Here is a 14580-nt window from a genome sequence, read left to right as displayed (position 1 = left end):
CCCTCAAACAACTTTACCAACTTAATAATAAGTACTCTTTGTGAGAAGAGGGTGGAGAAGATCTAAGTTACATCAGCAATAATGTAAAATTATATATTTATAATTATGTATTTGGTTTTAAATTATGTACTTCTACAGACAAAGAGGTCTGGATAAGAAGTTGTGATTGAATGATATGGGAGAGATCTGAAACTCTCAATGACAAAATAAACCACCTACATGTAACAAATGTATTCAGAATAACTATTTTATTTTCACCTACTAATTTCAGTACGTTGCCATTCAAACACCTTAATGGAACCGCCCACTTTTTAAGTGAGTCAAAAAGCTCAGTATGAAAATACATAACATTTAGTGCTATCCTTAAAAAATTATGTATACGTACTAGAAAGTAATTTTAAATTAAACTTCCATAAAGCACGATTTCTTAAAACTGAAAAAACCCCACTCCAGCCAAAAAAAAAGTTGCATTAGGATCTTCTAATTTCACTTATATTTAACAAATTCAAATTTAAATAACGATTTAACTTGTTATAAGAGTTAATGACAAAACATTACTATTATCCCATATTGAGAGTTGCCAATCATTTGATTCAAGTTTTAGCTTTCACGCTGCATTTCAATACATGCAGTTAGAGTGTAAAATACAAAAATGGAGTTAGTAGAGCTCATTATTAGATTAAATAAGAATAAAAGTAGACAATTTTTTAAAGAAATTTAAGTTCCCAATCTACACTGAAAGAATATAAACACATTCAATTAGCATTCAGAACAATCAGAACATAAAACTTGTTAAAAATAGGTGCAATACAACAATCTTTCCTTTGCAAAGTCCATTTAAAGCATAGTCATTTTCAATCTTATGCTTCAGGATGATAATGTGAGACATGTCAACAGTATTATTACACTTATTTCACTAAGGAAGAAACCAAGCTTTAAGCAACCCTTCCCCAGCCCCCCCCAAAAACTTCCATAAGTTAGTCAGAAAAACAGTATTAGAATTCATAACTCCCATGCTTTTTTTCATATGATGATACACAACCACACCTTGGGAATAAAATTACCTGAAGGTGTTGTGGCTTTGAAATCCTTGGAGGAGAGCGGGGCACACTGTTTTTCTGTTTTGAAAAAAAAGGCTGGGTTGTCTAATTGGGGATTCACTCATAATCCCGCCACAAGATGCTACACAAGACGCCAGCTGAGGTCAGCGTCACCTGGCCTGCCCATCGCTGGGCCGCTGCCCACTGCAGACTGCACCACTGGGTTTAACAGGGCACCTCTCATGCAAAAAAGTCATTAATAATAAACTAAAGCTATTACTGTTCACAGGTGGCAGTTTTCTGCTTCAATGATGTAAACTGATCATGTTTCCTTAGAATGAGCAGATTGTGTGGTTGAACTTAACAAATAACTCCATGAGGTGGGGAAAAACCTTAAGTTATACTCTGTAAACATGGCCACAAAATTATACATTTTCTCAAATTAGTTGAGTCACTAGATATTTTTAACAAAAACCCACACGAAGTCAACAATTAAGAGAGAATTAAGGGAGACAGAGAACTAGAACTGTGAAGTTGCCTCATGTATCACAAATCAGTCCATGTATCCATTTTATATACGGATATTCCCTAAAACTTTCCACTTTTCCTAACTTCCCTTAGATTGAACAGATAGACAGAATTGCAAATAAGCAGGGTTCCTACTAAGATATCCACAATCCATGTTAGAAGTGATGTGATAGAAAAAACTTGATATGTGAGTAGTGATTAGATAACAAACGAAATAACAAGTATTGCACACCAAAGTCAGAGGCGTCCCGGAAAAAAAATCTTGTCCTGATGCAAAACAAATATAACCATCTTTCAAATGAATAGGAGAGCTCATTTCACCTTCTTTTTTTGGAGAAAAATTATGTGCATGTAAATTATAACAATCACTGTCAATGAGAACTTCCTGTAACATAAAAGGTTATGTGAAGTTTTGAAAGTAGCCAAATTCATAGAAGCAGAAAGTAGAACGGTGGTTGCCAAGGGTTGAGAGAAAGAAGAAATGGGGAGTTGCTGATCAATGAGTACAAAGGTACAGTTATGCAAGATGATCAAGTTCTAGAAATCTGCTGTACAGTACTGTGCTTACAGTTGGCTGTCCTGTAGACTTAAAAATTTGTTAAGAGGGTAGATATCATGTTATGAGTTTTTTGCCACAGAAAAAATTGATCGATCAATCAAAGGAACGATGGGATATGAAAGAGTAAGATGATTCAGGATGTACCTACATCCTTAAAAATCTAGAAATTTTTACTATAAAAGATTTTTTTAAATCTCCATGAAACTATTTTTAATAATCACACGGCCAAAAGAAACCTCCAAAGTTCAAGACTAAAAACAAAATAAGAGAACAAGGATTTCCATAGTCAGGGTTCTTTAAGCCTGACTGAAGAGATACTCCAAAATAATGTTTTTTGTCTCTTAAACATCAGTAAGGGTGGCTTTTCTAACACTGCTCCAACTGATAAGGTATTAAAAAAAGCAGGGGGGGGGTGGAATCTTATGTCAAAGGCAGTAAAAATTTACTGAGCACCTAATCTGTGACAAGCATTCTTCTACGTGCTAGAGGGGTGAATACAATAGACAATAAAATTAAATAAGTAAATACACAAGATATTTTCAGATGATGACAAAGCCCTAAGGAAGTATTCAAGGTGGATACTTTCTTGAATACTGAGTGGAAGTATACTAACTGGTGTGGAGATAGAGGAGAAAAGACCTATTTGACATAGGGTGATTAGGAAATGCTTCTCTTGTGGAGATAAAACTTACACAAATGGAACTGAATCTCCTGGATTCTGAAATCAATAAATTTCAAAAGTTTAAAACTACAAATTACATGGAATTATATATTATGAAAAAAATATATCTTAAAAATACCTGGAAAATAAGATGTCATCAATGGAGAAAAGGGGGTGACGGGCAAGGGGGCTCTACGTACTGTATTTGTAAATTCCTATGAGCCTATAATTATTTCAAAGTAATATCTTAAAAAAAATTTGTATAACAATTATTGCAATTAACAATGATACATCCTCTACTTCACTTAAGATACCTTTCATTATTTCTAAAAAATTATCCTATGGATATAAAATTATAAAGGGATTTGGGAAAATAAATCTTCAATACAGAAAAGATTTTTTTACGAACATGCAGATTAGGTATTTACAAAAACAACGGAGAAGCGTGTATAAATAAAGCTTGGGATTTTTTTTTCTAATCTAGGAATATCATTCAAGAAAGAAAATGCAATGATAAGTGTCAACTTGTGACAACAAAATTTCCCTTATTTAAAACAGTTCAAAAGGTATAAAACACACAAATCTTACATTTAAGACCAACTTAAAGCTTACATTTAAGGCCAACTTATCACTTCTACAGGAGTAACTGAAATCAGGAAAGATAAAAAAGAATGCAATCCAATTCTGGGTGGAGAAGGCAGGGGCAGGAAAGTTACCTTAAACTATCTTATCACCTTTCAATGGACTTGCTTCAAGGGCTGCAAATATAATTAGAACCATGTCACCTTAAAATCCATACATCAAGGGGCGGCCGGTTAGCTCACGTGGTTAGAGCGCAATGTTCATAACACCAAGGTTGCTGGTTCGATCCCCGCATGGGCTACTGAGCTGCACCCTCCACAACTAGATTGAAACAACTACTCGACTTGGAGCTGATAGGTCCTGGAAAAACACACTGTTCCCCAATAAAAACAAAAAATTAAAAAAAAAATCTATACATCAAGTCATAGAATGTACTGTTTCTGAATAAGGGATTCTGTCGTCAATCTAAAAATATTTAATGGCTGTCACTCCAAAGACTCCATAATGGGCTCCAGTTAAAGATGGAAGGTTGAACACATGCATTTATTTCTGCTCTCTCCTGAAACCTCACTGCTATGGAATGAATTGTGTCTCCCAGAATTCATATATCGAAGCCCTAACTCCTAATGTAATGGTATTTGGAGATGGAGCCTTTGGAAGATAATTAGGTTTAGATGAGTTCATGAGGGCGGGGCCCTCATGATGGCATTAGTGCCCGTAGAAGAGGCACCACAGCTCTCCCTTCCTGACCTCCAGGTGAGGCCACACAGAGAAGGTGCCATCTGCAAGCCAGCAAAAGAGATCTCCAGAAAAACCAATCAAGCTGGCACTATGACCTTAGACTTTCAGCCTCCAGAACTGTGAAGAAAAACGTCTGTTGTTTAAGCCACTAGTCTATGGTATTTTGTTATGGCAACCCAAGCAGACTAGCATACCCACTAAAATGGTTGTAAAAGAATTTTTTTAAAAGCATAAACCCATAAGGACAAAGAGAATAGGGAAGATGAAAGCGACAAAATTTTGGATACTAAAACAGCACAGTGGTTAGTGGTAACTGATTTAGTAAATTCTAGAATCTTAACTTGAAGCAAGTGCAGGAAAAGCAACTACACTACAAAAGAACCCTCCAAGAGGCTCAGGAATTGGTGGCACTAGGTACATTTAAGAGTAACTAGACCCCCAGATCCCCACTCCAATGTGGGCACTACAATGGAATTTATTCACTGCAAAGAGTAAGAGGCAGCGTTTGGATTGGGAGTGGGAGGCGGGAAGATAATGCCACAACCAGGCACAGCTGAGGGCTCATGGAGCTAAAGTAGAAGCTCATGTACTGAATGCTGAGGGTCCTCAGACCTCTCTCCTCCTTGGCTTCCAAAGTGTTCAAAGTCAGACCTGTGTGATCCAGGTAAAGACTAGACATCCTTCTCTAGGGACTCTCTGCCTAGCCAGGGAAAGACGGCCGACAAAATGGCCCAGCAAGATCACCTTGGGCTGAAGCCCAGAGTTGCAAGCTCCACCCACAATTACAAAGCTACACAGCAGCTTTCTATCCATTCTTACACAGGAACAGATGGCCAAGGATGAGACATGTGAGGACATTCTCTAACATAAAAGACAGAGACAAAAATTAACAAAAGTGGCAATTTGAAAGAAACAGACGATGTAGAGAGATGAAAATCCGAAAGGAAAACAAAACCCAAAACCTCAGAAAGCTAAGAGAATTCATGAAAAAAAAAAAAAAGGAAAACAAAAACATTAACAAAAACCTCTTAGAAATTAAAATTACAGTGTCACAAATGAAAAAACCTCCATAGAAGGGGTGGGAGGTAAAACTGAAGAGCTCTCTTAGCAAGTACAGTAAAAAAACAAAGATAGAAAATAAAAGATGAAGATAAGAAAATGACAAAGAGAGTGTCAGGGGTACATCTGACTAGAGAGAAAAAATGGAGGGGAAGATATTACTATATAAACAACACATGAAATTTTCCCCAAATTAAAGGATATAAATCCCCAGATTAAAAAGGGTCCAATCAGTACTCAGCGTAATGTATAACTATGGGTCTACTGCAAGGCGTGTTATCAAGAAATTCATAACATGCAGGGCCAAAGAGAGGATTCTAAATGCTACTATAGAAAAACAAACAAACAAACAAACAAACAAACAAAAACAACAGGCCAAGAGAAAGAATCAAGAATCTAGGTAGCTTCAGATTTCTCCACAGCAATATAGGAATCTAGAATATGATGAAGAAATGATTTTTAAATTCTAAGATAAAATGATTTCCAACCTAGGATTTGATACCCATTAAAAAGAAGGACAAATGTAACGCAAGCTACAGGATTTTCCAAAATGACCCTGAGAGCTCACCCTGGGCTGCCTGGAGAAGGACCCAGCTAAGCTCCTCTCCCACACTGACCACGTCCCCAGAGGCGCGGCACCCAAGCTCAACTTTCCATGACACCAGTAGCTTCCACTTTCTGGTAGGAGGGCCTGGAACTTCCCCTGGCCCCAGAGTCTCCTGGGGCTAAACAGCTAGCATTCTCAAACAACTCGTATAAACATCCAACAAGTACTCCAGGAGCCCGGATCAAGATCACAAACAATTGGTGTGTTTCTTCATGATGAGATGGCGTTCATGGCTGTACTTCAGGAATGGGGTTGGGGGAACTCTCCCCAGCACACTCTCTGTGTGGTAATGAGGGTGGTGGAGCTGTGCCTTCTTCTCCCTTGTTGATCCCTGGTTTTATGCTTCCCCTTTCTGCAGCGAACCCTGCTATATAACATGATAGGATTTGTGTCAAACTCTGGTACCTGACAGGCTGTCAGCCTAAAGGCACCTTGGTGAAACGAAGGAACCCTTCTCACACAGCAATAGTCAAACAAATTTTTCACTCATGGGATTTTCTTAAAAAAACAAACAAACCAAAAATGATAACTTTACCCTGCATCCTTTCTCAGAAAGCTGCTGGAAAAGATGCTTTACTAAAAGGGAGGAAGTTAATTTGAGAAAAAGATGACATGAGGTTCAGGAAACAGAGGCTCTATCTTCAAGTGGAAAGGCATCCCAGGATGACGTGAGTGGAGATGTAAAAATGACAGCTGTGCAGCTGGATTACAGCGAAGCTACTACAGATTAAAACAGGCTACATAGAAGGTTCTGGAAGAGCTGTTTGCAGCAAAACTGATAGAATATCTGATGTCATATGGAGGAGAGGTTCAAAAAAGCAGGGGAACGGGATGAATGGGTAATAAAAATGTACAAAACTAGTAAAAAAAAAAGGCAATTATTAACTCTGATGGAGGCAGGGAGAAGTTTTCAAGAAAAGTGCTCATTGCATCAAGTATGGCTCATCTTAGAATAGTGTTTTCATACAATATAATGAATATTGACCTAATCAAATTATGAGAGAGCAATACTGGAGGGGATATGAAGCATTGTCTGCAGGGTAGTGGTAATGAGCTCAAGGGAATAAAAGTGTCATTTTCTCTGGTGAAAAGTCAGAAGATAGTACCAAAATGTGAGAAATCAAGGGCACACAGTGTAAATGTTATTTAGACACACAAGAGGCAAATATCAAAAAAAGTTAAAAGTGTTCAAAAGTGATCACCTCTCAGGAATGAGAAATGGGGATGAACCAAGACGGTGAAAGAAAGATGCTGTTTTCAATAAACTTTTTAACTATTTGACCCTGAAAACTACGTGCCTACACGAATTTTAATAAAAATACATTTAAAAATAAGATTAAAAAACAAAAGTATTACTCTACTAGTAAAAAAATAATAACCTGATGGGCTGAAAAGATAACTGATTTTCAGAGATATTAGAAACAGAACTTATATCACCCATTTCTCAGTCTAATGCTTCAATAAGAAAGTTATCCTCAAACAACCATTACAAACCAGAAAAATAAAATTAAACAAAATTAAGATAAAATCCCTCAAACTTATTGCTAATTTAAAAAATGACTAATGGTAATTAAAATCAAGAAAACTTATTTTAATCTTGAGTAAACTGAAAGATACTTTATAAAGTTTAAAATTATCTAATTATGAATAAGAATAATATTCAGGCAGCATTCATAAAAGGCCCAATGTATATATAAAGCATTGTAAAGATTGTAGGTTATATAAAGACCCCTAGAGAGTTTATGGTCTAATAGGAAGATAAAGACACAAATACCACTCATCGAGTCAAGAAACAAAAAGTAGTTCAGAAGAATGTGTCTTCTTTGAATATGGGAAGCAAAAAACATTCCATCAAATAGGTGTGACTTAATCCAAGCTGGGAAGATTCAGACATATTGAGATGGGAAAAGATTCTCCTTACTAGGTGAAGCACCATAAGAAAGAAATGAGAGCACAGACATGTTTGGGACTACAAGCAGCTTGGGTTAGTTGGAAGGAAGGAAGGAAGGAAGGAAGGGAGGAAGGGAGGGAGGGAGAGAGGGGGAGAGAGAGGGAGAGAGAGAGGGGGAGAGAGAGGGAGAGAGAGAGGAAAGAGAGATGCACCTAAAAGAAATAAAATTAAAAAACCACACATAGACATATGGCCAGATCGTGGGTTTGCCTTAAATATCATGCTAAGAATTTGGATTCTGTGCAGAAGGAACAGAGTGTTGTTAAAAGGGCTGGGGGCCGGGGCAGTGGGCCAAGGAAAGTAGCCTTGACGGAACCACTGTACTTGAGAAAAGGTTGAAACCAAGAAAAGACTGTGACTGTAAGAATGGGAATGGGACTGGTAATTGAGATCCACATGCCTAGAATCAAGTCAACTTTCTATTTAATTTTAATAGCACTTTAACTAAACTATCCATTCCAATAAATCAGCTTTTGCTGGTTTCTGTAAAAATACCTGTGGATTTGTTTGATGCTCTCCTTCGAATTTCTGTCACCATCAGTCGTGAGACTTGTGTTGTGAACTGCAGAAGATCAGAAAATTTTTCTGTCATTGTATTTGGCGGTGCATTTCCAAAAACCTGTGGATGAGAAAAAACAATTTTAATGAAGCACTGTCAACTTTTTCCTTTTATTCTGAACATTTATTTCAAAATGTGGTATGACTTGAAAATCAAGTGTAAAAAGCACACTTCCAGTTACTTTGGCTCTGAATAATATGTTTAAAACACAATTCTTTCAATAAATCACATCTAGCCACATTTCCTTATACTTGTTAATTTGTTGAATGAATTATTAAATAAATGACATCTAAGAGCTGAAGAGTAGTTATCTATAGAATTTGAGTCAATCTACTTTAGAAAATATAACGTTTCTCTGAAACAATCTAAATTAAGAATGTAGAGAATAGTGGTAAGATTTTTTTTGATGGTACGAATACCAGATGGTGAAAAGCAGGGACTTACCTACTGTTGTTAAGTCCTAGGCTGAATATAGAAATCACTAATCTCATCTTATACCTCAGAATTTCTAAATTCTAACCACAATAATCCCCAAAACAAGGCTGTTAGGGAAAAGACTAGAATAAAGAAAATGAATGAGAGGGTCATGAATCTTCCCCCATCTCAATATGTCTAAATCTTCCAGCTTGGATTAAGTCACATTTTTGAAAGGATGTTTCTTGTTTCCGTTATTCAAAGAAAACACTTCCTTCTGAACTAATTTTGTTTGTTTGTTTCTCAACTCCAGGAGTGGTATTTGGGTCATGAAATACACTTGTTTTTTTTTACAAAAAAAATTTTATCTAAGACAAATGAATTTTAGAATACATGATTCTTCAAGACAAATCAGTGTGGATTCAGCAAAGAGAATAAGAAAATGAAACCTGGGTGGATGGACTGTCATAGGGAAAGAAATGGTGCTGCAATGACTATATAACTGGATGTATCCTGAAATATTGTTTTAAAATGTGTTCTTTATAGCTAAAAGGAAATTCTGTGTCTTCTAAAAGTATCATGATAGCTCTCTATCGTAACAGTAATTGCACAGTGTTTTGTATTCTTATTACCGTTCATATGTCATTACGGTAATAGGGAAGAAACACGTCTTACTCATTTTTGCTTTCCCCACCAAGCTGTACCCTGCCTTTTTACGGATGTTCCCTAAATATGGTTGTTCATTTATATGCCGCCTGCCCCCACAACCAATTCTAGAGAACGTTTAGGTAGTACTGACGGACACATAAACTGTAACATGAGACTATAAACTAAAGTAAGAAAGAAGACAAAAACAAGCAAATAAAACACCAAGACTGGGGAATGGACTGGAAAAAAAGGTTAAATACAAATCTAAGACCAAAAGACCTCTATATTTGCCATGTTTCATGAATTTTGGCTTAAATAGACAAAAGCAAAAACTTAGTCAACTATATGGCTCCCAATCTCCTTAGGTAAGAAAACTATATATTAATGAAAGTACCTCTATTCTTCATACTATAAAAAAATTTTTCTTCCGAAGATCTTAATAAAAGGATATAATTTACAATATAGCATCCTTGTAATAGAAATGTTTCCTACATTCTTACAGTAAATACTCTTTCTTATAACCTCCTTCAAACTGAGCTGAAAGTACCAAAAGAACAATAAATCAAATCTACGGGGTGTATTTTCTCCAGGTATCTACGTCTATTCACTAACTTGACACAGGAGTAATTTTAAATTATCTCAAAGAACAAACTCCACTTTTTAAAAACTCCTCAGTAAGTCGGCTAACATTTTGATAAATGTTACATGCTGTGTCACCTGTTAAATAAGACCCACATTCTTTAACAAATTGTAGATTAGAAATTGAGAAGCCTAACAATGACACATGCTTGAGTAGCCACTCGACCTCAACTAAAACAATTGTATCTTTTGCTCAGGCAATTATTAGGCCTTTCGTTAAGCTGACATAGATTTAAAGTAGGTAAATATTCCTCTTACTCAGAATATATTAATGTACATTTTCCTCCTAAGAATTACTAAGAGCCATTTTAGTCCTTAGAGTTATTAAGACAACTTCATAAAATAAATAGATCATTTTTTATTATAGAAGGTATACGGACATAGTTATTCAAGCAGCCTTCATGCTGGGTGAATAATACACTGTTAAGAATGCAACTAACTTTTCACACCAATCTTGATATTTACTGCTTTTTTTCCATAAGGACTTTTTTTTTTTTTTAGATTTTTTTNAACTTCTTATCAATTCATTACATTAGTTAAGAGTTGACTGAACCTTTATGATATTTACATCACTCATTCTATTAAAGATATAAGGCAATACATATATATGTGTTTTTAATCAGCCAATTAAAATACTTTTGACTTGAAAGAATTTAATAATGAGACTTATGACAACTTAGAACACAGGAGAACTAAGTAAAAAAGTATAAGAAATAGAGAATAATCATTAAAGCATCTCAAATCTACTTTAAAAAAAAACAAGTATCTTTTTCATTAATATGATTCTTCTAGTTTAAGACTCATTTGAATTGACTGTGGAAGGCTAACTGATGAAATACATATGTAGGAAATTACTTATTAATTTATGTTAATAGCTGAGAATAATTGCCCTAACCATTCTAAACATTATCATCACCTTCATAAACGTTTACAGTCTGAGAGAAGGAAATTACCTCAAACTACTCAATAGTCCTAGTACATAAACAAAACAAAACAAAAAAACAGCCTTTCAGAACTGGTTCCAATAAAAATCAATGACTGTTACCGCACTGTACTCTCCCATTTCCAAAACAGCCCCTTTAAACCTTCCCGCACCTCTCCTCGTGTCCTTACTCGCCATCTCCTCCTGCCATCTTCTCAGCCCATTATTTCAAGGATTAAAAAACGAACATCCTCTACATGTACTGTTTCCATCCTCTACTCCCATTGGGCCTTCTGGTGTCCCAAGCCAGCTCTTAACCATTGCGCCACTCGGCCGGCCCAGGAAATTTTTTCAAAAGAGTCTTGCTTGAATCAAACAACCCAAAATCAATATTAGGGAGAAAAAACTATTTGCTAATCTGAAGTGACATAAACAATTTTTGGTCTAGTGATCCAACACTACTGATTGATTCACTCTATCATTTATTCACTCATAAATATTTATTGATCTCCTATATATGCGAGGCAATATTTGGAGTCACGAATACAAAGATAAATAAAGCAAATACGACTCCTGAGCTCATGGAGTTCCCATTTTCATACAGGAAACAAAGATTAAACAAGTTAATTTAAAAATAAAATACTGCTCGATAGTGATGTGTTATAAAGGACATACACAAGGCAACCGACAGGGAGTGCCTGGAGTGGGGAGAAGGTTATCAGAAAAGGTCTCTCTGAGGTAACACTGATGCAAAGGATGATACTGAATGATGAGAAGAAGTCATAATTTAAAGAGCCAAGAAAAGAGGGTACTGGGCAGTGAGAAGAGCTGTGTTAAGACCCCAAAGCAGACATGAAACTAGGGTAGCTGAGGAATTGAAAGGCTGGTGAAGCTGGAATGTTTTGAACAAGACGGGAAATGATACAAGATAAGGTTGGAGTGGTACAGGGACTAAAACATGAATCTGACATTTTAGATAATACTAAATATGTAAGGTAGCAAAGGAAAGAGTTTTTTTTGTGATTGACTTCAACAATTAAATCTAAAAATAGTAGATATGTATTCACCACTTTCCACAAGTAGTGGTATTTCTTAAAAATACACAATGCTTCAATAATTGTGTACTCAAGCATGTGCCACACAGAATGGAGCTGGGAGTCAGGAGGCTTGGGTTCTCCTCACCGTAGGGACTACTGGTCAAGTTTTTTAGTTCTTAAGTTTTTTCATTTGTCAAGGGAGAGAGCTGAACAAGAGACTGGTAGGTAATTACAACTCAGAATGGATGCTTCCATACTAGATATGTGATATTCATAACTCAGATGAAAATAAAAACAGTACTGAAGAACAGACATGCCTTCTAGCAAATTTAATAAAAATAATTACCATGTAATGATCATTTATAATGTGCCTAGCACTATTCAAATACTTGACATGTAATGTCATTTAAATCTCATAAAATCCTATACAGTATCCCCGTTTTACAGATAAAAGAATTAAGGGTTGGAGAAGTTAAACAACTTAAGCCAGGAGGTGGTATAGATAGAATTTAAAACTGTCTGATTCTAAGCTGTGCTCTTAATCACTCAGTACCATACTGTCTCAATTAAACTTCGCATGAACCTTATCACTGTAACTTGGCAGTGTTCACTTTAAAGGGATGAATAGCATGGTTAGTTTTTAGAAGGGTTGTTTTTAATATGCATCTAAATAAATTTCAAAAAATTTCCTGTTACCTCCTCAACTAAATATTTTTTGGCATACTAAAGGAGAACAAATTAATGGTGTTATCAAATGACATGCATAGAGGCTCAATATACATTTGTTGATGAAGCCACTCAACAGAAATGTATTAAATATGACTAATAAAACAGAGGTTGGATTTTTTACCATTTTCTAAAATGGTGTCTTTTGTTTCCTAAATATATATAATATCTAAAGTTACACAGTACTGACCACCATTAGTCCTTGAATAATTTGCTATATAAAACAGACTTTTCAATATTACTATGAAGATGTAATTGTGTTATTTCATATTATAAATGAGTTAAATTTCTTATCAATTAATATACATAATTAGGGAAACACTTATCTTATATTCTTCTTGTTTCTAAGGACCACCAACTTAGGGGCAAAGAAAACGAGAATTCCTAACTCGGTTACTTTCTCTCCTTCCTCTCCTTTTGAGACATGCCTGCCTCATGAGGACAGGAACTCTCATCGGCTCTGGGTGTGGCTTGCACCTGTCCATTTCTGCCAATGACTGGGAGGTAAAGATAGCCATTTCAGGGTTGAATTTAGCGAGTGCTTTGTGGCACAGCCCTAAGCTGCAGTCTCCAGTAGCAACTGCATTGGTATTATGCAATAAGTAATGAAGTTATATGTATGTAAATATAAAGCTGCATATATGTGAATAGTTCATCTGTCTGTCTCCTGATTTGTCTCTCATTTGGTTTTAAACTCAGTATCGTTCTTTAAAGTCAACAATTTAAAAAGTAAAGGTCACTTGTAAAGGATAAAGAAAGACACTGTTTTCAACTCAGATACTTCTAATATAAATTAGAAGTAAATTCAAAAGATCTAGTTAGCAAAGATTATATTTTAAAATACACAATAAAGTATAACATATACCAAGGTAATTAACAGTGACAGATGATTTTTAGATGACTAAAATGCTATTCATTTTGAAAGTTTAAACCAAGTGTTTTCTCTGTGAGCATTTGTGACTGGGACTAAAGTTGAATTATTTTTAAGGATGCTGGGTAAATATCATTCAGCTATTCTCAGATGCCACCATCATCTTGCAGTGTGAGAGAATCTGTGAGAGGGAAGATAGCAGCAGTCTCCTTGCTGAAGACCACAGGTGGCAGCTGAAGAACGCAGCACGAGATCTGGCCCAGAAAAAGGACTCAACACATGGCATTTCTCAACCTGTGTCTCTTAAAGGCAAAAATCACACATGGAAATACCACTACTGAGCACACTTTAAAAATGATTCTGCAGATAGATGCCCATGTCTAACAGTAGTAATATGGAGTATTTGTCAGCACGAATCAAGCAAAGTCTCAAAAATGAACAGTACAATTCATTTTTAGCATTCATGGTTAGGAACTCTATAGCCATACTGAGCTATTCATTTATCAAAGGTATTTCTTACTAGGGAGAATGTTCATGTATAAATGGTCAAACATTAAATAAATATGGTATGATATATATGTCAAAACTTCAAGATTTAATATATGTAATGGCTTACTTAAAGACATTTTCAGTTTGTTCATAATAATCCAGTGAATATCATATATACACATCCAGTGAATATCATATATACACATACATATATATATATATGTGTGTGTGTGTGTGTGTGTGTGTGTGTGTGTGTGTGTGTACACACACACACACACCAGTGCTGGGGGCGGAGAGGGGCGCCTGGAAGCTGGAACCCGGGGTGTGGGGGTGTGTGGGGGGGTGAGTGTGTGTCTGTGTGTGCGCGGGCGCGCGCGCGCTGGAGGAGCGGTGTGCTGGGGGTGAGGGGAGGCACCTGGACTGGAGGCAGCGATGCATTGGGGAGGCGGAGCATTGGGCGGTGCCGGGGCTGTGGAGAGAAGGAAGGGGCTGGAGCGGGAGGAGGAGGGCAGATCCTAGCCGTGGGGGTAGTGGGGTGGGCATTGGG

At 36.3% G+C, this 14580-nt stretch overlaps 1 protein-coding gene across 7 annotated transcripts in view; it reads right to left on the bottom strand.

Moving 5' to 3' along the window:
* WDFY3 (WD repeat and FYVE domain containing 3) overlaps positions 1-14580 on the bottom strand; it is a 240176-nt gene that overhangs the window by 145616 nt on the left and 79980 nt on the right. For 5 of the 7 annotated variants that reach the window (XM_019624066.1, XM_019624070.1, XM_019624068.1 and 2 more), the window contains exons 3-4: positions 8224-8347; positions 1065-1118 (exon numbers count right to left, since the gene is read on the bottom strand). In XM_019624066.1, the coding sequence (XP_019479611.1) occupies positions 1065-1118; positions 8224-8347 (178 nt within the window). The remainder of the gene's footprint in view (positions 1-1064; positions 1119-8223; positions 8348-14580) is intronic. The other 2 variants (XM_019624069.1, XM_019624072.1) reach the window with 1 other exon arrangement.

The sequence above is a fragment of the Hipposideros armiger genome, unplaced genomic scaffold, assembly GCF_001890085.2.
Source record: "Hipposideros armiger isolate ML-2016 unplaced genomic scaffold, ASM189008v1 scaffold_576, whole genome shotgun sequence".
In the NCBI taxonomy this organism is placed as follows: Eukaryota; Metazoa; Chordata; class Mammalia; order Chiroptera; family Hipposideridae; genus Hipposideros; species Hipposideros armiger.
Note: the sequence above shows the minus strand (reverse complement) of the source record. Positions and strands in the feature narration are given on the sequence as shown.